Genomic DNA, 27,522 nt, shown 5'->3' on the forward strand with positions numbered 1-27,522 from the left:
GTTGAAGGCCTTGTCCGCGTCTAAGGACGCTATTGCGCTTTCGCCCTGTTTATCATTGGTTTGGTCCACCACATGGTGCAGCCTCTGTAGGTTCCACGTGGTGTTACGCCCTGGGACATAGCCCGTCTAGTCCGGATAGACCAGCGTGTGTATAACTCTCTTGAGTCTATTCGCTAGGGCTGCCGTTAGGATTTTGCAGTCCTGATTGATTAATGAGATAGGCATGTACGAGCCGTAGTCTAGGGGACGGGGGGTTTACCCAGTTTCAGGATGGGTATTATTAGGGTTTCTCGCATACTGTTTGGCAACTGTCCCATTTCAAGCGCTTCCTGGTATACCTTGAGTAATTTAACTGATAAAGTGGACTTGTACGTCTTGTAGAACTCTCTGGGTAGCCCATCGGGTACTGGGGTCTTAGTTGTCGGGAGGCTGTCTATTACTGCTTCCAATTCTTCCACCGTTAAGGGAGCTTCTAGCATCTGTGCTTGTTCTACTTCCAACTTTGGGAGGTCAGTTTGTGCCAGGGTGTCTGTAATGTCAGAGTGGTCTGCCTCATGGGTGCCCAAGTAGAGATTCTCATAGAATTGTGAGAATATTTGGTTATCCCTTCTTGGGTTCTGACCTCTTCCCCCACAGTATTTTTGATCGTGTTAATCAGGGCTTTCTTAACTTCCTGTTTGGTGAGCCAAGCCAGGAGCCTCCCCGGTTAATCCCCTTCAGCATGTAGTCTATGCGTATATTTTGCATTGCTTAGATTCCTCAGTTTCTACCAGATTGCTTTGCACTGTATTCTAAGGGACACTAGTTCAGGTGGTTCTACCCCCAGTGACCAGGCTTGCGATTCCATCCTCTCTATTTCTCGTTTGATCTCCCCAAATTCGGTCAGAACCCTCCCTCTAAGTCCTGCTTTCTTCCCTCTTGCTGCACACCCGAGTACCACCTTAAAGGCGTCCCACACCATTGCTCATGTATCCACACTGCCTATGTTGTGTCGAAAATAGTATTTTGCCGTGTCTTGCAGGTGCCCCTGGACCTCCCTCTCCAGCAGTGTCTCTGCTCTCAATCTTCAGGTCGGTATTGGGGCCTTGTTATGCGTGTACGCCCATGTTGCTGTCACCAGGGTGTGATCTAAAAGTGTTCCTGCTCTGTGATGCGCGCTAGTGAATTCCCCTAGTGTCTCGCTACCATTAAAGAGGTAATCTATACATGTAAACGTACCGTGTGGGGCGCTATAGTAGGAGTATCCCCTCTTGTTGGCATGCAGGTTTCTCCAGACATTCTCCAATTTCAGCGGCACCAAAATTTCCCAGAATGCCTTCGCCGGCGGGGCTTGCTTCTTGTATTGTCGTCTGATCGATCTAGGAGAGGGTCCAAAGCGCAGTTGAAATCACCGGCCCAGATGAATGCAGCCTCTCGGTATGGGGCCAGACGTGGTTCAAGTGTCTGAAAGAACGTTGTTGCATCCCGGTTTGGGGCGTATGTGTTAACCAGACACACCACCTTGTTCTCAAGCATACCATGAACCCACCTGCCCTCTCTGTCTTGTTCCTGCATTAACAGCTGGAAAGGGACCCCCAGATCCACCCACGTTAACACCCCTCTACCATAGGTGGAGTAGGTTGATCTGAACATCTGCCCTCCCCACTTGGCCGCTATCTTGGACTCTTTGTGTTTGGTCAGGTGGGTCTCCGGGAGCATCGCTATTTTGACTCTTGATCTGTTGTGCCAGGTGTGCACCCTCAACCTTTTAACATAGGCATTCAGTCCACGGACGTTCAAGGTTACTATTGTAATTTCTTCTGAGTTCAGTACTCTGTGAGCCATCTGGGCCTTTCCATTCCCATGAGCCTATTCTGGGTTTGCTCCAATTTTGGTCCGTTTGGATCTCACTAAATCTGAGACAGCTACTCGGCTGAAAAAGTGTCTTGTGGAGCTGGGGACATGGATGACATCAAATTGGCTTAAGCTAAACGGCAGTAAAACCGAGGTCCTGGTTGTAGGTACTACATCTCTTCAGCTGTTTTGGACGGCCGATTTTTGGCCCTCTCCCCACGCCTGTCCTGTCGGTCAGGAATGTAGGGGTGAGGATCTCTGCCACTTTGGCCATGTATGAGCAAGTTGCTGCAGTCCCTTTTATCCCTACAGCATGTCAGGCTCCGGTGGTTGAAGTTCTGGTTCTAAGCGCACTGGATTACTGTAACGCACTTTATCTGGCGCAGCCTGGCTATCTGATTAGGCGCCTACAGTTACTCCAGAATGCCGCGGCCAGATGCATTCTGTGCCTCCCTTTTGGAGCCCATATGACTCCCCTGCTCAGGAAACTGCACTGGCTTCCTATTGTTGACAGGATTATGTTTAAGTCCATGTGAATGGTACATCGGGCCTTCTACGGCATGGGGCGGAATACTTGCAAGCCAAATGTATTCCCTCCATGCCTACTCGATCTCTCCGTTCTCAATCGGCACTGCGGGTAGCAATTCCCAGGTTTAGGTTAGCCCGAAAAGGGGGGCGCGCTTTCTCGGTTACTGCTGTCAAAACCTAGAATGACCTTCCTTTTGCTCTCCGGGGGAACTTAGACCACCGTGCATTTTGTCGGAAACTGAAAACAATGTTATTTTAGAAACAGTGATATCACACGTATGCCTCACTCCTCCAGCGCCATGATGCCTTCGGGCGTATGTGCGCTTTAATGAATTATGTTAACATAACATATCCCGGTCACCAGTATATGCGCTGAGCGTCACTCCTGCTGTTGTGGTTGATCACCGGGTGTCCACGAACTCCTCACACCATGTGGCTCCTGAAGAGACCCAAGCCCAGGGCAGCATAATGGTCAGCCTTCGTCCCACTATCCTTTTACGCCATATGTTCCATGCGCCTCCGCAACATCTCCTCCATAGAAAGTGCTCTCCCCTTCTTGTGCCTTGGTCGGAACAAAAAACGTGAACCATAAACAAACGCCCAGCCACCCTCCCCCTGCTCAGGCTCTGCCGCTTCTCTTGCACTGCCTTCCCTAGGTGGGGCAGGCTCGCTACAGCGTGATGCCTTAAAACTGGCATCTGAACTTGCAAAACTCTGTGGGGTATCGTGTCCTGTCGTCTTCCGCAGTAAAAACAAAGCTCGTCGCACCTTTGGTCATATACATCTTGCTTGCTTCATGTCGTTGGTGCCTTGCCATTGCTTCCTGGTAGTGGGTCTGCACGTGTTGTTACAGGGGTGGATTCTCGTCGTTCTTACCATTTCTGGCTCTCTGTTGGGGGATGCTCTGTTGGTCCATCCATGCATGGGCCTCCTCTGCCATCTCGAAGAAGTACGATCTGCCTTCCCGTATCACTTTCAGTTCGGCAGGATACAGTAGCATGTAACGTATGTTTGCTGCTATCAGGTGATCTTTAGTTGGGCTAAAGCGCGCCCGTTGTCTCTGGACCAGCGCTGTATAGTCCGGGTAAATTGTTATTCTGGAGGAGTTCCTGGTTATCAACCCCGCCTCTTCCCTCGAAAATGGCAGTATTTTTTCTCAGTCTTTATAGTTCATGATCTTGGCGATCATTGGTCTCGGGCTGCCCCAGGTTAAGATTTCTTAGTCAAGGCCCTGTGGGCTCTGTCCACCGCAAAGCCCTGGGACAGTGTCCCTACTCCGATCTCCTGCAGCAATACATTTCCTATGTAGTTCGTGGGGTCCCTGCCTTCCTCCCCCTCCGGTAGTCCAACAATCCAGACATTATTTCTCTGAGCCCTCCCTTCTGCATCTTCTGCTCTGTGCTTGAGGGTCTTTACCCGTTGTGGTACATCCGACATTTGGGACTGGGTGGTGGCAAAATCGGTGGTATTGTTCTGTACTTGTTGTTCCGCCGTGCCCACACGGTCCACCAGGGCCCTTACATCCTGCCGAAGGAGGCTCATGTCCACCAAAATGGCATCCAGTTTGTTTTCCATGGATGATTTTAGGGCCGCTATAGCCTCCAGTATAGGGCCGTCGCTACGGCCCCCTTCCTGCTGTTTAGAGGCTGCCGCTCAGTGTTCTTGTCTGACAAGGTGGGTTGGCTGTTCTCCTGCTTCTTGGCAAAGGATTCCATGCTGGTCTGTTTGCCTCTCCTACCCTTTGATTTATCTGGCATTTTCCCTGGTGGCGTTATGCAAGGCTCTGTGCGCTCCACCACACCTGGTGAGTACCCGCAGGTTACCTCGAGGAGTTTGTGTAGCACTCAAGTTTGGCTATTCGCCTCAGACACACTCCTCACTTTTGGTGGCTGTTCTCCTGCGGTAAAACATCCTTGAGAGGGACTTTTGTATGGATTACTCTGTGTCCTTACCCTGGTTTCCTCTCCCCACCTTTCCGCGCTAGTGTGCCTGGTCGGTGAGTTGCACTCTTCTCCAGCATGGGGTCTGGCATGGATTCACATGCTCATGAATATTCCCCGTCGTCAGGCTGGGAATCCTCGGTAAAGAAAAAATCAGTATCAGTTTTGTTTCTGATCTGTCTTTCTTAGTAGTAACCAATCACTGGTCTCTGGGTCATACTGCCCCAGCCAATGACTGCCCTCTCCCTAAGCCCCGCCCCTGGCAGCCATCCTCAGATTTTTACCGCACGTTCAAGTGTTGGGAGTCCTTGTGCTATAGCTCTCGAGCTTTTACTGCGTTTTGCGCTTTTTCAAAGAGGTTTATCTCGTTTTTTCGGTTTAATCGAGCCTCAAGCTCCACCGTTTCTACTTCCGATCAACGGGGACCCGTTTCGGATTTATCTACGCCCCTCAAGGGTGAAGTTTTCGTCGAGTTACGCTTCTTGGAGGATTCCAGACGTTTCTGAGGCCTACCTCGTGGACGAGAAGAACATGGCCCAGGAAAAGGGGAGCTCGACTCCCGGCAAACTGTTCAGAATCTGCCCTGGATGTAACCTACAAAATGTGTTCAAGGAGGACGAGCATTCGAAATGCCTTTACTGCCTCCACGAGGACAAAACGCATGTGGAGAAGGACTGTGCGTTTTGCTTTAACGTGACGGATCGGACGATGAGGGATCGCAGGACCCGTCTTTCCAACTGGCTGGAAGGCAAGAGCCCAGCAGGTGAGAAGAAGAAGAAGAAGTCCGAGCGATCTTCTAAGTCCTGTGAGGGCGCCCCGGCGACGGGGGCCCAACAGAAGGCAAAGCACTGCGAGTCCGCGGGCACTGGGAGTGCCGAACGGTTGGGCTTCTCGGCTGCCAGGCAGGCCGCCCCTTCACCGACACCATCAACCACAAGCCAACGCTCTGGCTCGGGGAAGAGGAAATCCGAGAACCCGGCTAAGCTTCTGGAGAGGCCCTGGTCAATCTCGGAGGAACCGGCCGAGGGGGAGCGAGGCAGTGACCCTCCCCCTAAGGTGAAGGCCTCAAGCGCGCCCAAGGCGGCCAAGGCCTTGATCCACCCGGCTAATGCCTCTATCGAGGGAGTCGCTGCGGCCCTGGTGAAGCCTGTGGAGGCTATCCCAGTGAAGGCGACCTCGGGGCCTAGAGTTCCCCTGCCTCCGCGGAGGGAATCCTCTTTTAAGCCCATCGAGAAGACCCCCGTGAAGACCCCCGGTGGGGAAAGAGGGGGGGCCCGGTGACCATTACGGACACGGACACAACCTCCGAGGAGGCACTGTCTGAGAATTTGGAAGAGGCCCAGCCCCACGGGAGGAATCCCGAGGAGGGAGACGACGAGAGCGAGGGCGGCAACGATGACAAAGTTCACGTGGAGGAACAACGAGCCTCAGGACAACTCGGCGGCCATTTTGACGGCAATCCAGGCTTATGCACGTAGATAAGGACGAGACTGCCCCTACCCCCGACAGACGACCCAGCTGTACCGGGTCCGTCGGGAAGCCCTCCGAACAAGAGGAGGAGAATTCATCCAGTGCCCCTTCAGCCCACACGGCCTTCTCAGCCTTTGTCGCTGTCCCCGATCCCGAGGGACGACGGGGACGGATGACAACGGCGGTGACGACGGGACTGGCCTCCCGTCTCCGATTCCTCGTGCGTCTCCGCCCGACGAGATTGGCTCCTTCCACGCCATGATTGCTAGGGCATCCGAGTTTTTTCAACTCTGCACTGAGGAGAGGAATAAGGAAGGCTTCCTCTATCAACGGCGCGAGGCCAAGAGGAAGACGGTCCTCGGGGTGCCATTTCTGGATGACATCTGGGACGAGGAGGCTTGCCCTCCTCAAGAACCCGTCCACGACACCTGCCAAGAGGGACCCGTACGAGAAGAAGTACCGGGTCCCCGATGGTGCCCTGTTGTGCCTTAGGGCGCAGCCGACCCCGGATTCAGTCATCTCAGCAGCGCCAAGAAGAAAGCAGGCTAGGGCATCGGCTTCATCCTCTACTTCCCCACTGGACGGAGAGGGAAAGAAGCTGGACGCCGTGGGACAAAGCGTCATCTCGTCGGCGGCGACGACGATTAAGGCGGCCAACGCCCTAGCGATTGTGGCCCGCTACGACAGGGACTTGTGGTACAAGATCGCCCCCCTGTTGGACTTCCTCCCAGACGACAAGAGGGCAGAGGCCCTGGCGATCCTACAGGAGGGTGAGGTGGCGTCGGACCACGCCATAACTGTGGCCACGGACATTGCCGACACCGGTTTCCACCAGTTGGGCAACGGCGTTTGCCTTCGACGGCGGGGGTGGCTCAAGACGACGGATTTCCACCAGGACGTGCAAGCCAAGGTTTTGGACATGCCCTTCAACGGGAACAATCTGTTTGGAAAGACTCTGGATGAGTCGCTGCAGGCCATCAAGACCGACACGGAGACGGCTCGGGCCTTGGGAGTTCTGCAGCAACGGCGGCTGCCCTTTCGGAACTCCAGAGGCAAGCAAGGTGCCTCCAAAGGATTCGGTGGCGGCTCCTCGACCTACCGTCAGGCGGCCCGCTCCTCGTCGCAAGAAGCCTGCAGGGGATGAGGCAAGTCTGGTGGATCTCGCCGTCGTCGCCAGGGAAGCCAGGGCGGCAAGGATGCTTCCAAGCAAGACTGAACCGGCAGTCGCGTCGGGCCCCCACCGAAGCACCCCGGTGGGAGGCCGGCTGACAAAGTTCGTCAGCGTGTGGAAGTCCATCTCCACCGACCGTTGGGTGCTGGATGCCCTGGCCCACGGGCACACTCTGGAATTTCTAAAAAAGTGCCCCCGAATTACTCCCGTGGCCAGGAAGGAGAACCACGTCCCTCAACTACTGTTAGAGGTAAGGGCGATGCTCAAGAAAGGAGCTATCGAGCTCGTCCCAAAGAGGCTCCGGGGCTCCGGAGTGTACTCAAGATACTTCCTCGTCAGAAAGAAGACAGGAGGTTGGCGTCCCATCCTGGACTTGCATCGGCTAAACAAATACATCAAGGCACAGAAGTTCCGGATGGTCACCCTCCAGCACGTGCTGGGCCAGCTGGAGGAAGGCGACTTCCTATTGTCGTTGGATTTGGAGGATGCGTACTTTCACATCCCCATCCGAAAAGGACACCAAAAGTTTCTCAGGTTCGTAGTCCAGGGGCGGCACTACCAGTTCAAGGCCCTCCCATTCGGATTGAAGTCGGCGCGCAGGGTGTTCACCAAATGCCTAGCACAAGTGGCAGCGCGGCCGCGCCTGCAGGGGATCCACATCTACCCCTACGTGGATGACTGGGTCATCCAAGCAGGGACAAGGGAACTCGCAGTAGAACACACAGCAAAGACCATCCGGCTGCTCACGGACCTGGGATTCTCCATCAACTTCCCCAAATCCCACCTGGTCCCGTCGCAGGTCGCGCTGTTTCTGGGAGCCAAGCTCGATACAGTAGCGCAGTTGGCTTCGCTGTCGGAGGAAAGAACGCAGGCCATCCTGGGCAAGGTACAGCGTCTGCTGGCCACGGACGTGGCCAGAGTGAGGTCCTTCAAGTCCATTCTCGGGATGATGTCCTCTTGCATCTATCTGGTGCACCTGTGCAGGCTTTGGATGCGTCCTCTGCTGGAGTTCCTTGACGCCTGTTGGACGCAAGCGACGGACAGCTTCGAGGACAAAATCTTGCTCAACAAAGCATTCCGCCATGCAATTCGATGGTGGGGCACCCGCGCACATCTCGCCGCGGGCACGGACTTTCAGACCCCAGCATACAAGGTGACGGAGACGACGGATGCCTCCCTGGAGGGGTGGGGAGCGCACACCGGAGATCTTCACGCGAGAGGTCTGTGGCTCCCGGAGGAGAGGCCGCTCCACATCAACATACTGGAGCTCCGAACAGTGTTCTGGGCCCTCAAGTCATTGCTCCCGTCCCTCAAGGGCAAGGTGGTGAGGATCTTCACCGACAACACCACTACGATGTTCTACATCTGGAAGCAGGGAAGAACCAGATCCCCAGCCATGTCCAAGGAAGCCCAGTATCTGTGGCACTGGGCCGTTGCCCAGGGGATGTTCCTGGTGCCTTTTCATCTAGCAGGGATAAAAAACACCATCACCGACTCACTCAGCAGGGAGCTGCGCTCGTGCCACGAGTGGGAACTACGCCAGGATCAAGTGGATCATCTCTTCCGGCGATGGGGCAAACCCCAAATTGACCTGTTCACGACAGCGACGAACTCCAAGTGCCAGAGGTTCGCCAGCAGGTTCCCCCAGACGAGGAGCATGGGCGATGCTTTCTCGTTCCCCTGGGATGGCCTGTTCCTGTATGCGTTCCGGCCGTTGCCGTTGCTGCTCAGGCTCATCAACCAACTCAAGAGGTCCTGGTGTAGGATGATCCTCGTCGCACCGAAGGGGCCGAGACAGATATGGTTCCCGGAACTCCTGGGCTTGTCGGCGTCCCTGCCAGTCAAACTGTCGACGGACGCAGATCTTCTCTCCAGAGAAGGAGGCGCCATTCTTCATCACGACCCGGAGTCGCTGAACTTGCAGGCCTGGCTCCTGCAGCACTAGACTTTGGAGGGTACGATATCCCGGCTGACTGCAGAGAGGTTCTTGCAAAGGCCAGGGCGTCCTCAACTCTCAAGAGCTATGGACACAAATGGAAGAGGTTCTCTGTCTGGTGCCGTGCACAGAAGATTAACCCTCTACGGATTACAGCCCCCCAAGTGCTACCGTACTTACTGTCGCTGGCCAAAGCTGGACTAGCTCACGCTTCCATCAAGATACATCTGGCAGCGATTTCACGATACACCAGAACTTCAGTATGGTCGTCCCTGTGGTCTCATCTCCTGGTGAAGGAGTTTATGAAAGGACTGTTCGATCGTTCCTGCCGGTGAAGGCTCCAGTCAATGTGGTGCTGACCAGGCTCATGGGCTTGCCATTCGAGCCTTTGCATTCGGCTCCGTTGAAGTTCCTGTCGTGGAAGACAGTGTTCCTTGTGGCCATCACATCTGCAAGACGCGTGGGAGAGATTCAGGCCCTTTCCTGCAAGCCTCTATACTTGGCTTTCCACGAGATGAGGGTGGTGCTGAGGACGCACCCCTCCTTCATGCCCAAGGTGCCGTCGGACTTCCATCTCAACGAGCCCTTGGTGTTACCAGTTTTTTCTCTTTGGGAACACTGCAAAAGATTTAGGACTACAGGTGTTGGCAGTAAACCCACTTGGTAGCAGTCTGTACCACCCAGATTTACCTGGTAGCTGTGGCTGAGCAGTCAGACGTCCCTCAAGAAGAGTTAGGCAGTATGCAAAGTATACACAATAGGCACTCAGATACAACAATACAAGCAAACACTGACCAGAGCTTTGGTATCAAAGTATATAATTATTTATTTAAAAACACACTGTTTGAAACACTCCAGCACTCTTATGGTAAAACACTCTAAACACAATTACTATTATAATATATACAACCCTGGTTCCTTATCAGAGAAGTCTTAGTTAACACCACTTATTTCCATACAGAGGTGAGCGCTTAACTATAGATGTCACTCCCATAAGTTTATGAAGAAGGGAGGGAAAAAGACAGAATATGAGAAGGTACACCACTCTAAGGTTTAAGAACACTATTAGCAAGGCAGTCGAGCAAAAGTCACTTGTGAGCCAAAGTCCATAGGCTGGGCCGACTCTTAGAGAGAGCAGAGCACAAATGCGCCCAAGATCACACAGTTACAAAAGGCTTAGAAAGTCTTGCAGAGAGTTCGAAAAGAGTTTAGAGAGGCTCAGAAAAGTTTAGCCAGGGTGTCCCAGGCTGACCCAGGTTCGAAAGCCAGGGGCTAAATCTACCCCGTACAGTCGGTGGCAAGGGAAACCGGGCAGGACACGGTACCTTAAGTGGGAAGGATCCTCCAGCGGGGGCAGTTGTTCCTGGCAGCGGGTGCAAGTCTCGTCGTCGTCCAGGGGAAGAGAAGATCTCGACTTGGAGGAAAGATGAAGGTCGTTGCACTGCCAGGGAAGAAAGCAGCCGCAGAGTTTTCCGGTTAAAGGTATTACCCTTTAATTCGTGGTCGTGGTAAAACGTGGTATCCCGGTTGCCGGGGTACTTGGCACAGGCAAGGCGGCCACGAGATGCGTCGGGAAGGCGAAAAGACGGTGAAACTGGTTATCCCCACCAGTCAAAGGAAGAAGACTCTCCGGCGGGAGATCTCCTCTGTCGTTGGGAAAAGTGGTGAGACGGTCCAGCAGGGCTCCACCGGTGGTGTCGTCGTGGCAGGTCGGCTCAGCTTCTCCCTCGTCGGATTCTTAGATCCTGTGGCGACTTCTGAAGTTCCAGTCCCCAAAGCCCTGCTTTTATGCAGAAAAACCCCATTCACTCAGCCTAGCTGTCACTCAAACATGCTAAGTGGTGAGCCGGCCGGGTCACCACTTGGGCCAATCAGGACAGAGTGTGACTTGAGTTGCCTAGGCAACTCAGTCCAGGGTGCCTAAATCCCCCTCCACCCCTCCTAAGTACCCCAGACAGAGTGGCACCACTTTGGAGGGCTTCTGTGGAGAAGCCCGCCAAAAAGTGGAACAAAGGGCTTGACTTGGGTTGGAGTCACAGAAGGGAACACAAATGCCATTTTAGAATCGAGTTTTGGCAAAAAATACCAACTGGAGAATTAATATTAATTAAATAAACCGACGGTATGTTCGAGGCTATCGTAATTAAATAAATAAAGATATTAGCCTCGAACAATGGGAAAATCCCATAGAGAAATATTTGCGGTCGAATATAAAAAGTAGTATCCACTGCCACCAGCCAAAACTCGAACAGGGGGGATGGAGACGTGCCCCCTCGACTAACAGACCCCGGGGCAATTGAATTGCCCCAGCCAGTACGTCCACAATATGATGGTTTGTACTGGTTCTGTTCAGAATTTAAGACTAATAAAGTGAATGGTGACTTTACAGGCCCTGGGAGACAGTAGTCAGTCCCAGGGTATGGAGTCTATACTGGGGAGTCACTATGACACCCCTGTGTTACTGCACTGAGGGTGCTGTGTAACACACATCACAAAAAAACAAAAAGCCCTATGGAGTAAAAGACCCCATAGCCCATTAAACACATCCAGAGTCAAAGAAACACTCTCAAATCATGCCTAAGAGTGAGGGTAAAAGAGTCTCACTCTTGGCAGGAGAAAAAAAATAAACCCCAAAAATCCAGCAAAGCTGCTGGGGGACTCACTAGGTTAGGAAATTCAGCCTAAACAGAGAATTCTCCCCAACAAGGACGTTGCACTTGCTGGATGTAGATAGAGCGCTGAAGTTCTACGTGGACCGAACGAAGAGTTTTCGGAAGACATCACAGCTGTTTGTGGACTTTGGGCCTGTGAACCAAGGGAAGGCTCTCTCGAAGGCTTCCATTTCCAGATGGCTCTCCGGCTGCATCATGCACTGTCATCGGTTGGCAAACCGACCGTTGCCCGGCCGTCCGAGAACCCATTCGACCAGAGCGATCGCTGCTACCACGGCGTTCTTGTCTGGTGTGCCCCTGCTGGACATCTGCAGGGCTGCTACGTGGAGGTCGACACCTTCATGAGATTCTACTGCGTCGACCGGGATTCCAGGGAGGAGTCCAGAGTCGGCCAGGCAGTGCTGCGCAACCTGTTAGCTTAAGGTGAGCCTGGTGAGGAGGTAAGAGATGCTTAATGTTTAGTTTTATGTAATGCTTAATGTTGAGCCTTGCCACCTCCGGTGGTTGTGCATGTGTGTACTGCTATGTATTCTTATATTCACAAGCATGTGAATCCATGCCAGACCCCATGCTGGAGAAGGAACAAGTTACTTACCTGTAATTGTTGTTCTCCAGCATGGGTCTGGCATGGATTCACATGCAAACCCTCCCTCCTTCCCCTCTGCGGCTCTTCACTTGGTCATACTGCCACTTTACGTGCTACCAAATCTGAGGATGGCTGCCAGGGGCGGGGCTTAGGGAGAGGGCAGTCATTGGCTGGGCGAAGTATGGCCCAGAGACCAGTCATTGGTTACTACTAAGAAAGACAGATCAGAAACGAAACTGATACAGATTTTTTCTTTACCGAGGATTCCCAGACTGACGACGGGGAATATTCATGAGCATGTGAATCCATGCCAAACCCATGCTGGTGAACAACAGTTACAGCTAAGTAACGTGTTCCTTCCTCGTCATTTGATGATCTATGGGGGCCCACCACAGCCCTCAAGCTTGGGACCGCCTGTTTCCACTCGCACCTGGGGTATGGTCTGCTCTCGTTGGTGTGGGCTGCCTGGGAATTATGTGTGACCAGGGGCGGTCTACCAGTGGTTGTGCCACTGCTTGGGGCGTAGGAGGCAACCCCACTTTTGGCCCTCCTCTGTCTTGTCGCCTTGCGTAGGTGATGGCTTGGGTGCTTGTACTGGAGGTCCTTGGGTTCCCTTTCATTTGGGTCGTACCGGGGCTCTCTTTTGGTTCCTCAAAGTGCCTTAAGGAGTTTGCATGGCACTCAAGGCTGGCTATTCACCTTGGGTATAGTCTTCACTGTTGATGGCCTTGCGTCAGTATTACAGCATTCTTAAGAGAGTCTTGTGTGATTCTTCCGTGTCCCAGCAGGGCTCTGGGTGGCCTCCTCGCTCCCCTCACTGCACTGCGCTGATATGCCTAGTCAATGGATTGTGCTCTCCCATGTCGCTAAATTGTCTAGAGTTGCTTATAGCTGCCCTGCGCTTGGAGCCCTTTGCCTCGCCGCTTCAGTTCTTGCTTCCACTCTCACCCGGGATGTTGCCTGCTCTTGCCACTGCGGTCTCCTGGGGCTGTGGATGTCTGGGCGAGGTCTGACAGTGGCTGCACCTCTTCCAGGGACATTGGAGGCCGCTCCTCCTCCTCCAGACTTCCTTTGCCGTTGACTTCCTGTGCAGGTGGAAGGCCCAAGCGTTCGTCCTGGGGGCCTCACTTCCCTTTTCAATGCGTAGAGGGGCCCTGAGCACCGGTTGGGCTTGTCCCAAATCTTCTTAACGATTCCTGAGGGGGAAGCCTGCCCCCCCAATCTTCTCCTCGCCCCCTTGTTTCAGCCCACCAACTGTCTTCTGGGCTCTTCACTGATGCCCGCCCAGGGGGTGCCCGCGACGCCGTCACACTGCCTTGGATCTAAGTCTTGGTTTGAGCAGCATGTGCGGGAGTACAATGATATGATGGAGTATGGCACCCCTAGTTGTCGGGTGTACCTGGGATCTTTCGGTAATGTGTGGGCATTCTGATGGGCCCAGAGGCCGCGCTGCTGTCCGGTGTCTGTCCGCTGTTTCTCCGCTCACCTTCGCGTGGGTCCAGACAGCTTTTACTGGTCCCTCCGACACTCCGTCTTTCACACCCGTGGAGCTGTGTTGTTCCACAAAGGCGGGCATGGAATCTTGTGCTGTGGCTGGCTGCGGGTGCTGTCGCTGACGGGGTGCGGCCAGCAGGCGCAATATCCATTGAGGTCCCACCAGGGCTGCCAGCGGGCTCCTCTGGTGTAAAGTGCGCAGGTGGCTGCGGCATTACTCTTGTGCCGTAAACCGAGCAGACAGCGTTCTGCTCCCACCTCCAAGGATGAGGCCGGCGTTGCCTGCCGTTGGGTCCGTCCAGACTGCTGCAGACCTCCACAGAGGGGTGGGGGGACCGCAGGCATCCGGGTCCCCTACGTTGCACCTCCGCCGTGTGTCCGACCCCGGGGCCGCCCCAGCTCAGTCCGCACTAGTATGTGCTTGTTTCCTGCTCCGGTGCTTAAAAGCACTGCTGAGGCATATTTCAGCGCCGGCACTTCCTCGCCCAGCGTCAAGATGGCTAGTGCGTGGGTTCTCTACCAGTGGTCCTCCCATGCACAGAGCTGCTTGCCGTCACTGGTTAGGTGCCTCAAGGTCCCCCAACGTCCTTCAGCTGTTCTCTGTCCTTTGGGGTGTACCCTGATATTGCATGATATATGATAACGTCACTGGTCGTGCCGTCCCGTGTCCCTTTCTCCCGGCAGGCTGCTGTCGGCCCCCTCACTGCTAGGGTCGTCCCCGGCGAGCCACGCAGCTTGCACCCACCATTTTGAATTTGGCAGGGAGAATCTAAAAAGTTAGTAAATTGCTTGTTTCCATTTCCGATTTCCAACAGAGAACTCCCCAGCTCTTCAGTGGATATTCCGCCGCCTGTTCTTGTATTTTGGCTGTGATTAGTGAAGAAATCTAGCCAGTTTGGACGATCTTCTTCCAGGATCGTGTTGGAGCTCCCGAGCTTCACCGCCTACCGCACGGCCGCCAAGCCACGCCCCCTCAAGACATTGCACACCCTTAGCGTGCAGGGGGTGATGACAGAGGGAGCCCTGTTCCTGGCCCTGGGTGCGGAAAAGGCCTTTGATAGGGTGAGTTGGGTCTACATGGAGGAGGTGCTCTCAGTTATTGGGATGGGCCCGAGGAGGGAGGGATGGATCAGAGCGCTGTACTCCAAACCAACAGCCAGGGTGGCGGTGAATGGGGATACGTTGCAGGCCTTCCCCCTATGACTGGGCAGAAGGCAGGGCTGTCCGCTCTCCCTATTGCTTTATGCACTAGTGTTGGAGCCGTTGGCTGCAGGGTTGAGGAAGGCCGACGGTATAGGGGGAGTCTCTATAGGGGGGCTAACGTGTAAGGTCAGCCTTTTTGCAGACGATGCCCTGCTCAACATTACTAAGCCTGCTCAATCCGTCCTCTGCATACTTGAGGGGTTAGCAAGGTATGGGGAGCTATCTGGCTTCAAAGTAAACCTAGGGAAGTCATTGGCCTACGTAGCCAGGGATTTACCGAGGGCGAAGAGGGACTACATAGGGGGCTTGCCCTTCCGGACGCAGGAAGACTCCTTTCCGTACTTAGGGGTTCAGGTGTCAAGCCAGTACGGAGAGCTCTTCCCCGGGAATGTTCTTCCACTTTGGGCAGCCTTACGGAAGGATATGGAGCGGTGGGCAAGGTTAAAATTTACGAGGATGGCATGATTAAATTGTATTAAAATGATTGTAGTGCCCAAATTTCTATTCTTATTTCAAATGCTCCTGGTGAAGGTTCCAAAGTCCTTCTTTGAGGAAGTCAAGACAACCTTATTAAAATTCCTCTGGGCGAGGGCTAAACATAGGATCATCTACTGGACACTGGTGCTGCCAAAGGAGGAGGGGGGAGTGGGGTTTCCGGATCCCTAAACTTACTACAGGGCAACCCAGCACTGAATAATGGTGAACCACTTGGACCCACACACCGACAAGCAATGGGTGCCGATGGACAGTGCAGTGCGGTCCTGGCCCCAGTGTCCCTGGGGGAGTGGCTCTTGGTGCCAAGGTCCTGCATCCCGAGGAGAGTACTGTGTCACCCTGTTCTCAAAGTCTTGTAGTCGCTATGGAGGGAGAGGAGGGGGACCCAGAAGGCTGTCCACGTGGCTATCCCCTTTGAGTTGTTTCTGGGCCCCCCTTCTTGTGGGGTGGGGTGGAGGAACCGCTGGCATTCCAGCTTTGGTACAAGGCAGAGATGAGTCGGGCTGGTAAAATGTGACAGATTGGAGAAGTGTCTGAGGGTGCATAAACTCATGGTGTTCAGGTACCTCCAGCTGAAAGGGGTGTTGACGGGGGCCCAGTGGGCTGAAAACCTGAAGAGTGGGTTGACGAACTTTGAGCAGCTCCTCTTGATGCGGATGGGCTCAAAGGGGCTTATTGCGTAATTATACAGGGCCATTCTGTTGGCGGAACCCAGGGACCTGTTTCCTGCTAGAACTAGTTGGGGGCATGATCTACGGAAAGATGTTGACGATGCGCTATGGGCATTGATGTGCAGGAAGGCCACTCGCGCTACAACATCCCTTCAGTATCAACACCAGGCCCTGAAGATGTTGCACAGAGAGCACTACTCGCTGGTGGTGCTGGCAAAGATGGGTAGGATCTGCACTGTTGGAAGTGTAAGCAGGTGAGAGGGTACTATGGTCACACTCTTGACCACCAGAAGCTGCAGGCGCTGGAGCCCTTGCCCCACTCCCACCTCCATCGGGAGATGGAACTCTTCACCCACAACCATCGGGAAGCAATGTTGCCTTAGCTCAGGAGGCCTTGAGTCACAAGGCCTACACCAATGCCTCTTTGCACATCAGAAAGGCCAATGCCGATGCACTTCTGGCTGCTGCTAACCAAATTCCTTGATGGGAAATAGGCAATTTTCAAGCTTTTATTCCCATTGAGAATAAAGCAAGCATTTAAAACGTTTGATAGAAGCCAAGCTCACCACTTAGGACCTGCTTGAGGTTTCTATCCACTACATCAAAACCTCTAGTAGAGGTGCCGACATGTGCACAGTGGTTTGGATGCATGCAACCAGGTTTTACTCATAGGCTAAAGACTGGATGCTGGACTTTGTATTTGAATTTATTTAAGAATAGGGATTTCAATTTCGATCAGAAATGACTTGCAATAACACTTTTACAGATGATGGAGGCATTCCCACGAAGGGTGACTGTTACAATAGCACAAAGATGAGAACCAGTAGTGAGTCTGTTTGAGGTTGTAAAAAAGTGTATAGGTCTGTGTGTACATATATATTTTAAGTCTAATGGATTGTGTCCTCCCATATATTCTGAATCTTTTATATATCCGTAAGTCTTGCACCTTTAGTATCGGATATCGAGACATCGCCCTCGGCGGCCTCTGTCCTGTCCTTGGCCATGACATCGACGCTGGTTGATAGTAGCTCGCGCCGCGATCATTGACTCCGTTTTTTCTGTATACTCAGCATGCTTCGGACGGTTCTTCGCCTCAGCAAATTCCTTCTGCGTATTTTCTCCAAAGTCAAATAATGTCTACACTGAAGACTGGCTTCAAGCGTTGTTCCAATGCGGGGCTAATGTCCATTCCGGACCCGCATCAAATCAGTTTGTGGGGTCTGGGTGTGGACCAGTGAAGGCCTTGAGGTTTCCCCTTGAGGGAAACTTGTGGCATGTAGGCCCCCTTCAACATCCCCTTCTATTACCCTTTCAAAAAGGAGTTCTATGGACGACTCCAGGGATATTTCCTCAGGAAATAAAGCACTCAAAACACTCAAAGTGCTTGATCTAGATCTCGCTGCTCATTCTTCCATAAAGCAAAGAAACAACATCATAGGTCGTTTTCGTCAGGCTGCTCTCCTGACAGGCAAGTTAGTTTCCCAATTAAGTTGGCATCTCCCACTGACTGCGAACAATTCTGTCTAAAAATACTGAAGGTTTTCCAGAAGGCAGCTCTGAGTGCCCATCCTGAAAGAGCCCACAAAGGCTACACAGCCCACCGCGTCTAGTAAGACAGGCAGGGTGTCTGCAGAGACCACTTCTCAAGTGACATGTGTTCAAAGAGTCTTTGTCTCGACACAGGCAAACGGCAAAGCCTTCCTCTTCGACTCCTTTGAAGGAGCACATACCTTGGCCTTCAAAACCGGTACCTTTGTCAAGGCCATTGGTGCCTTTAATGCCTTCAAGGATTTTGAAACCGTTGGTCGAGCTAGGTCTTTCGAGCCTCTACCAAAGGCTGATTTCTTTAAGACAATCAGGTCCATTTTTGAAGAGGAGGAAGACCAGGATGTACAACATATTTACTAATCCCCTTTTTGACGATCTGGACCATCTCTGTATCACCTACACAAACTATGCAGACGAAACCCAGATTCTCTTCCCTCTTTCTGGGGATTACAACAAGGATTTGGCCTTGGTGAATAGGCTGTATATCATAATCCAGGCATGGATGGCAACCCACGTACTTTGCCTGAATGATGATAAAACAGAACATATCATCCTAGGGACCCACTACAACCTAAAAAAATTAGGGCATGACTATGCTTCATTCCTGATTGATGGAAACACTATTCAGGTGTCCAAGGAAGTGAAGACACTTGGCTTCTATCTGGACTCCACCCTCTCATTTGACAAACAGGTGAAGTCCTTGGCTTCGGCCACTGCTTACACCTGTAAACTCATTAGAGCTGGCAAACACTTCCTATCTAATAACTGCATTATACTAGCCAGAACCCTAATCTTATCTCGGCTTGATTATTGCAATGCCCTTTAAATTGGTCCCAATAAATTTATCATCCACAGATTACAAACTCTTCAACATAATGCCCTCCGAGCTTCTCTTGGCGTGCCCAAAAGATCACACATCTTATATTAGGCGCCAAAATAACTGGCTTTCCACCCTAAACAAAATCCACCTAAAATCGGCATCACTTGTTCACAAAGCCCTGAACAATGCCGCACCTAGTTATATTACGGATACATTCCTTAGAAGGTGCTCTACCACACCAGCAAGAATCTCCAGTGTCAACAGCCTCATTATACCAAGATTCAAATTGTCCAAGGTTGGGGGAGGTAGCTTCCAGGTCCGAGCAGACCAACTCTGGAACTCACTGCCACATCCCCTACGTGAAGACCAGGCCTTTCTGAAATTCAGATCTAAGTATATCAATCTCCTGAAAGCATAGCTCTCAACTCACCCGCTTTTGGCGGGTGTCACCCGCCTTGAAAGCTGATGAATCACCCGCCAAGCTCCTCATACGCCCATTCACTTCTATGGGCCTCTCACCCGCCAAAAAGAAAATCGGGTGTTTTCACCCGCCTTAGTGACAAAAAAGGTTGGGAGCTATGTGAAAGCCTCTGACATCTAGCTGACCAGTATCTACTCAGTCTCGAAACCTCCTAGAGTAGATATGTTAGACACTACCTAGATGCCACCCTTATCCACACGCTCCCCCCCTGTTTAGTGTTAGATAGCCTGCCAGCGCCTGTATATATGCCAGTATCGTGTAGCCTCCAGTTGACCTCCATGGTCTGTGCATATTGAGCCTGTCTGCAGCCTGCCTGCATATAACCCTATAGTCTGCACACCGGTGTACAGTAGCCTTTAACTCTGTATTTAGTTAGCATGTAACCTGTATTTAACTGTATATTTATGCACATCACTGTACATTATCCGTAACTTTGTAACCTAAGCCTTACATTTTCTGTACTGTTGCGCCCGGTTACCTTCGGTTCTGGTGCGCATTGCAAGTGAATAAAAACAAACAAACAAACAATAAGCCTCATGGCTTGCAGAAACGAAAATGTGCACTCGTGCACGAATTTTTAAAAAATGCCTTTAATATTCTACCTTCACCAAAGCCTGCGCTGTGCAAGCGGATCTGCGCTGTTTTGGGGTTATTTGCTGGATTTGAGGCACCACAGTGCCTTTCCTGATCGATTTGGGGTCCTGTATCCACATTCCAAGATGGCCGACCCGCAGGCACCGGAGTGCCTGGGCTGTTGTTCTCCTGCCACTTTGCCCTTATTGGCTGATGCCAAGTATGTCATGGCCTATGGGAAAGCTGGCAGGCTTGGCCGGCCCTCCCTCCAAGGCCCACTCCTGGCCCTGGCCACAATCTAAGACCAGAGCACTTCTCTTGACCACCTGAAGCTGCAGGGCGCTGGAGCCCCTAACCCACTCCCACCTCCATCGGGAGATGGAACTCTTCACCCACAACCATCAGGAAGCAAGGTAAGCCTCATGGCTTGCACAAAACGAAAATGTGCGCTTGTGCACGAATTTTGAAAAAATGCCTTTAATATTCTACCTTCACCAAAGCCTGCGCTGTGCAAGCAGATCTGCGCTGTTTTAGGGTTATTTGCTGGATTTGAGGCACCGCAGTGCCTTTCCTGATCAATTTGGAGTCCCGCATCGCCATTCCAAGATGGCCGACCCGCAGGCACCAGAGTGCCTGGGCTGTTGTTCTCCCGCCACTTTGCCCCTATTGGCTGATGCCTAGTATGTCATGGACTATAGGAAAGCCGGCAGGCTTGGCCGGCCCTCCCAGGCTCACTCCTCAGGCCCTGTGTACCCCTGTCCACCACAGTGCGCCACCCCACCGCCCCCCCTTGGTCGTCAGTGTGTGTATGCCCCGTACCCCCCCCATCCCCCCCTTGGTCGTCAGTGTGTGTATGCCCTCCTCTCACTCCCCCTCCTTTGGTCGTCAGTGTGTGTATGCCCCCTTCGCCCCCCCCCCTTGGTCATCAGTGTGTCTCTCCCCCCTTAGGCCCCCCATGTCGCCTCCGATTTTTTGACACTATGCACCGCATGTTTGTGCCACCCTACAAGAGCGGCTGGCCCTCATGCCCTGCCACCTATCTTTGACACTACGCTGCCACCGTTTTGGTGCTGGCCCTCATGTTCTGCTACCTATCTGGTCACTATGCTGCCACTGATTCTGACACTAAGCATTGTATGTTTGTGCCACCCTACAAGAGGGTCTGGCCCTCATGTCTTGCCACCTATTTTGACACTATGCTGCCACCGACTTGGTGCTGGCCCTCATGTTCTGCTACCCATCTGGACACTATGCTGCCACCGATTCTGACACCAAGCACTGTATGTTTGTGCCACCCTACAAGAGGGGCTGGCCCTCATGTCTTGCCAACTATTTTGACACTATGCTGCCACTGACTTGGTGCTGGCCCTCATGTTCTGCTACCAATCTGGACACTATGCTGCCACCGATTTTGACACTAAGCATTGTATGTTTGTGCCCCCCTGCAAGAGGGGCTGGCCCTCATGTTCTGCCACCTATTTTAACACTATGATCCCACCGATTTGACACTATGCATTGTATGTCGTTGCGCCCTTCCTGAGGGGTCGGCCCTCATGTTTTGCCACCTTTCTTGACCCTATGCCTCCAATGACTCTGACATTATGCGTTGTATGCTTGCGGCCACCCTACAAGAGGGATTGGCCCTCATGTTTTTATACCACCTATGACAACTCCAAGCACTTATGTAACCAAGAAAGCTTTCTTAACAGCGCCACGATGCCCGAGGGCAGTTGTGCACTTTACAAATGCAAATAAATAAAATAAATAAAAACATGTGGTGGGGCTGCCACAAGGTCCCAGCCTGCTGGATGGAGGTCTTATCTTGGGTTAGAGGAGTCGATGGGATAGACAGGGGGTACTCACCATTGCGTTCTCCTTTTCAGAGTTCAGGTGGGGGAGGAGGAGGAAGAGAATGGAAACGGGCATATGGTGCAGGTTATGCTGGTAGCAGCTAGATGTTGCCTGGCCCCGTTGTGGAAGAGCCAACGCATGCCGGTGGAAAAAGAATGGGTGGGAAAGGTTCGCACCATTTTTGACATGGCGTTTCTGACAAATCTACTGGACGAGTCCCGGTCCAACATTGAAGGCCAGTGGGTGCCCTTCTACGAGAAGTATGGGTGGTGAGTGCATTGGACAAGAGGAGTGGCCGGACAGGGTGAGGTTGGCAAAGGACAGGTCGGGTGAAGGAGACAAGTGACTATGTGGGGACAGGGTGGCTGCCCAGAGGGGAAAGCCCTGGAGACCCCTACGGATAAGGGGCCCTAGAGGCATGGGAGAGGCATGGGAGAGGCAGGTTCCTCACAAGGAGCTGGAGCTCATGGCATGTACATATGTAACCTGAATACAAACCGCTGCATGGGAGGGGCTGGAGGGGAGGGTCAAGGAGCGAGGGGGATGGAGGGGTGAGTGGGAGAGAAGCGTACTTGGGGGTTAGAGGGGAAGTGGAACATTGTTGATTGTTGACAGTTTATTATTTGAAATGCAAATAAGGTTACATTTTAAAGAAAAAATAAAGAATCCACTTAATTCACACCATTCTGTGGGGATCAGGGTGGTTAATACACCTCCAGACCATATAAAACCGTTGGAACAATGCATTGCTTGTAGACCATTGCCAGGTCCATGATAGTAAAGCCAGCCTGTGTACTCAGAAAGTTTGCCACCATCCCCATCTTTCTCAAGGCCTTTAGATTCAAGAGCTCATACAAATCTATGCATGAGTGTTTGTCACTTATACAGGCTCCAAGGTACTTGTATCCAGAAACCCTCTCTATCTTACTGGAGTAAACAGTTATGCAGTCTTTGATGTTTTTCTTCTTGGTCCCAAAATACATTATATCTGTTTTTCCGTAGTCAATCACATGATAATTTCATCTAGCCTATTCGATAAGTGCAGCTAAGGACTTCTGGAGGCCTGCCCAGGTGTGGTCAAAAATAGCAACATCGTCAACTTACACCATCATATTTAGGGGCTTACCACCCAGTGTAGGGGAAAGCTCCTTACACTGTCCTCAAGGGTCTACGCAGATACTAACACATCACCCTGTCCCTCATTGACCTTCACTGGCTCCCACTGCACGCACAAATCAACTTCAAGTCTTGCTGCATCACCCATTAGGCAGTCGCCCTGAAGTCGCACAGCTTCCTTGCGGAGAAACTCAGCATCTCTGGCGACCAGCGCACCACCACAAGCCAGGACACGTGCAGACTTGAAATCTGCAGCTGCCAAAAGGAAAGGACCAGAAAACACGCCTTTTCTACCTATGCCCCAAGACTATGGGACCTCCTCCCCGTCAGCATCAGACTCACCCCCACACTCCTACAATTCAGAAAAAAACTCAAGACCCACCTCTTCAAGGAGTCACTCCTCCTCAACACCTAGGCCATCACGTTGCCCCCGCGCCACTTGACTCGCTAGATGCCGTCCGCTCGTATCCACCCCACCACCCTTTACAGCTGTACCCCTCCTCTGTGCCCCTCTGTATCCTACCCCCCGCTGTATATCTGTTCTATTGTTAAGTCTGAAAAGCACTCCATTATGCATCTGTTCTGTTGTATACTTTTGTAAAGCACTCCATTACTTCTCAAGGCTAGGTCCGTGCCCCAAAAATACCATAATAACTGTCCAATGCACTTTTCATTTCAGTAGTGTAAGGTTGAACTGCCATGGCACGAACACACAGCCCTGTTTCAAGCCCACATTGCTGTCTACAGGTTTAGTAAAGCACCTGTCACCATCTAGCCTTACTCTGACCTGCGTGTCTTGATGGAACTGAATTATCATGTTTAGCAAGCCTGCATCGATTCCCCAAGAGTTTAGCTTTCCCCAAAGAATACCTCTATTTACTCCATGAAAAGCCTGGCTGAATTCAATAAATTCCATGTATAAATGTAGGCCAATGCCTGTTTTTATTCTTGATGTTAATGTTCTCAAGATTAGTATATTATGGATCGTTGAGCAGTATTTTCTGAAGCATGTCTAGCAAACATCAAGTAGGTTCCTCTTAATGGCCCACACCCTCAGTTCTTTTAGTAAGTTTGTGGCAAATACAATCTTCTCTGATGTGCGTTCCTCTCCAATGAGGTGAACAGGGGTGACAGAGGTGAGGCTTTGCTATAATGGCTAGACAAGGACACAAGAGGTGTGTGCCTATCCTGTGAGATTCAAGAGGCTTTAAAAGATCCATCTGCCAGATAGCTCATTGGGTTCGCAGAGGGGATTCTTTATGTATTGTGTGTTCGTGGTCACAGAGGTGTTCAACCTTGACAGGTATACAGGCATCCCCTTCAGACAAAGACACAAGGTCCTTCACCTGACAAATAAATGGAGACCACAGAGATGAGTTCTTCTCATGGCAGGTACATGTGGGTCCAAGGAAAGTCTGACTCCCTGGACAGGTTTATGGGAACAAGGCAAAGTGGAACTCTATGATAGGTACATCTAAGAGGTGCACAAGAATCATAGAGCCAAGTCCCTCTCCCACAGGGTCTACAGAGGTGGGCATGTCTACTGACAGGCCTTTGTGGGGTTACATGTGTTTCTCTCTAACCAATAGGCATAAAAAGGCCCCTGAGATGAGCATATCCATTGACATTGTTCCCCTCACTCTCTCGATGCAGGTACTCTGGGCGTGAGTCTGTCTCCTTGCAGTGTGCCTGGATCTATACCAACGTTTCATCTGGCACCGGATGAGTTGGAGCTGGGGTTAGGTGAGTATGCAGCTTTCCCTCTATCTCTCTTGCCATCCTCCTCTTCTCCTCTCTTTTCTAAGTGTGTGTGTGTCTGTGTCTGTGTCTGTGTCTGTGTCTGTATGCATGTCATTTATCTTACTTTCTTTTCCTTCCCACTCTTTACCCCCTCCAATGTAGGGCTGTTGCAGCGATTTTTGCTGCGCTATGAAAATTGAAAATGTCCTGCCTTCCTCTACTCACAATGGGGCTAAATATACTGTTTATTGTGTCAATTTGGCACCCTTCGCTGGCAACGCCCTGAGCAACTGTCTAGTATTACCTGCTTAAAACCAGCCCCGCTCTAGTGCTGCTTGGCTCACTTGATCTCTCACAAGCGCTTTCTCAAAATTACAGAACGTTGGCTCACTGAAAGGAGGTATATCATAGCTCTGTAACGCTCACCTGATTCTCGCAGAGGCGCCGGTCTTGACTGGGCGACTACCGTATCTTCAAAGGTGATGTGTAGCACCCGGTTGGCTCTTTGGGCTGGACCTCTGTGCACTGTATGCCTGACGTGTAGAGTAAGATGTCTGCAGATAGAAAATATGGGGTTAATGAACTGGGGTTATTGGGGTGTCCCTATCTCTTTCCTCTTCTCCTCTCCTGTAGACCCCCAAAGGTTAACGCTCTCACCTTAGGTAAGTGAATGCCGAGCTCTCCATCTGCCTCGGGGCAGGGTGCTGTAACCAGTTTCTTCACTGGATAGGTAGCGCAGGCCTCTTGACTTCAGAGGACTGCTGTCCGTCGTTTACTGCACGAACGGTAAGTTTCGAGTCATTCAAATGTCTTTAAAGTCTTTAGTAATGATGTCTCTTGTTTTGCAGGGTTCCGGCGATGGCGGATGACGGGCTGAAGTGAGTTGAAGATGGAGCCCGTGTGATGAATAGAAGCGCCTGGAAGCACGTAAGTAAGCGCTTGTTGCCTGCTTCACTATGCGCTCTAACTGTCTTTTTATTTTGCAGGTACGAGTTCGGAGCGGCTGCAGCGTGCCGGAATACCCACTGGATTAGATGTGGAAAGGAGTAATGGCACGTGAGTATTAAAGTTCCCCAATGTCTTTAAACGCACCTTGTTTTGTCTTTCAGATGCGGGATGCAGCGCCGAAGGCCTCCGGAGCGTGCGAAGAGTTGGTAAACTTGCCTTTCAGATGCCGGAATGCTAACCTGTTCTTTCTTGTCTTTATAGGTGTTGCTGAAGACTGGATTCAGGATGGTAAGCCTTTGCCTTTCAGATGCCGGAATGCTAACCTGTTCTTTCTTGTCTTTATAGGTGTTGCTGAAGACTGGATTCAGGATGGTAAGCCTTTTTCCTTAGGCCCAGGACCGGATGCAGAAGACACGATGAGCGTTCTGCTGCAGAGGTTGCAGAATAACGCAAAGCAAGATTCATCCACCGGGTGTGGTTTAAATAGCCTCCTGTAGTGCTTAGGTGTCTCCTTCCACAGCCACGCCTAAGTAAGAAAAGAGTTCCTGGTAAGAAAAGAGTTCCTGCCTTCCAGAAGAGTTCCAGTGTTCTGAATCTAGGGAGTGGCTCCAGCCCCACCCAACAGGAAAAGTAGTTCCAAACAGAAGAGGATCAGAGGCTCAACTGGCAGGCAAGTAAGCAGCATGGTCTGCTGAAGGTAAGTCCACCCAAGCATTATGAGCCCGGCGCTTCCAGCGCTGGGACTGGGCATATTTATGAGCCTGGTGCCACTGGCGCCAGGACTGGGTCCAAAAGGTCCCAATTGGGACTGGTTGGCACTCGGAACCTGGGTTATGGATCTGCTTCCAAGGGAGTTGGGAAAACCCTGACCTTTTGGAAGCAGAGATCATGACAGTACCCCCCCTCAAGGCCCCTCCCAAACCGGGCTTCTCCGGGGGTTTTGGCTTGTCAGGAAATGTTCGGTGAAATCTTTTGATTAGGCGAGGAGCATGGACATATTCAGCAGGTTCCCAGGATCTCTCTTGGGGGCCGTAGCCTTTCCAGTCAATTAGGTAGAATAGTTTAGATTTGGAGATCTTGGAGTCCAGAATGCTTTTGACTTCAAACTCGAGTTCTCCATCCACTAGGATAGGTTTTGGAGATTTGGTTAGTCGGGTTTGAGGTTGCACGGGTTTTAATAGAGAGACGTGGAAGACCGGATGTATCTTCATGTGCGGGGGCAAGTCCAACTTGACCGCTACTGGGTTTACTATGGTAGTGATGGAATAGGGACCAAGGTATCTTGGGTTGAATGTGCGTGGCCCTTTTAGAGATAGATATTTGGTGGATAACCAGACTTGATCCCCTACTTGATAGTGAGGGGCTTCCTTCCGATGTTGATCTGCTCCTTTCTTGTATTGTTCTTTAGCCCTTTGAAGGTGAGAAACAGCTTCCTTAAAGGCTTGGGTGATTGTAGAATGCAGGTAGTCTACTGCTGGTGTTTCAAGATCTTGGAGGGGATCCAACTCCGAGGTTCGAGGGTGACTGCCGTACAAAAGAAAAAACGGGGTTTTCCCAGTTCCCGAATGGACAGAGTTATTGTAGGCATACTCGGCTATCCAAAGGATATCTTTCCAAGTTTTTTCAGTTTGTTGCAGCATGCAGCGTAAATACTGTTCCAGAGTTTGATTGGTCCTCTCGGTTTGTCCGTCGGTCTGAGGGTGGTGACTGGTCGATAGTCTCACATCAATTTGAGCCGACCGACAGCAACTTCGCCAAAAATGAGAAATAAATTGACTACCTCGATCCGAAATTAGAACCGAAGGAAAACCGTGCAGTCGGACGATGTTTTCGAGAAATTCTCGGGCCAGAGTTGCTGCTGTTGGCAAGCCTTTGAGCGGAATGAAATGCGCCATCTTGGAGAATAAGTCCACGATTACTAGAATCGTATTGTATCCGGAGCATGGAGGTAGATCGGTGATGAAGTCCATAGAAAGCGTATGCCAAGGGCGAGGTGGGATGTCAATAGGGCGTAAGAGGCCTGCTGGTCTTTCCTTTTGACTCTTGTTTTGGGCGCATACTCCACAGGACATTATAAAGTCTCTGATATCTTTTTTCCAAGACGGCCACCAGAAGTAGCGCTTGATCTTTTCTGAGGTCTTGGCTATACCGGGATGACCTTCCATTAAAGAGTCGTGATAACAAGAGATTACTTTTTTCTGTAAATCTGTGCTGGGTAGGTATAATCGTTCTTGGAAATACAATAAGTTGTCCTTTACTGCAAAGTCCTTTCCCTGCAGATGCCAATTCTGTATGTCTGCTGGAGTTACAAGTTGCCTGGCTTTATCCTTAACTTCCTCTATGGATTCTGTGGCGATTACACCCAGAATTCTTTGTTCGGGAATGATTGGTACAGGTTTAGGGTTGACCAAGTGTTCTTCCACTCCCATCCGAGAAAGGGCATCGG

General features: G+C 51.6%; 1 protein-coding gene across 9 annotated transcripts in view; it reads left to right on the top strand.

Moving 5' to 3' along the window:
• Positions 1 to 27,522, top strand: part of TKFC (triokinase and FMN cyclase) — a 1,395,923-nt gene that overhangs the window by 634,491 nt on the left and 733,910 nt on the right. For all 9 annotated transcript variants that reach the window (XM_069623835.1, XM_069623836.1, XM_069623839.1 and 6 more), the window contains one exon: positions 24,042 to 24,131. In XM_069623835.1, the coding sequence (XP_069479936.1) occupies positions 24,042 to 24,131 (90 nt within the window). The remainder of the gene's footprint in view (positions 1 to 24,041; positions 24,132 to 27,522) is intronic.

The sequence above is a fragment of the Ambystoma mexicanum genome, chromosome 11 (assembly GCF_040938575.1).
Source record: "Ambystoma mexicanum isolate Mex_15411 chromosome 11, UKY_AmexF1_1, whole genome shotgun sequence".
Lineage (NCBI taxonomy): Eukaryota > Metazoa > Chordata > Amphibia > Caudata > Ambystomatidae > Ambystoma > Ambystoma mexicanum.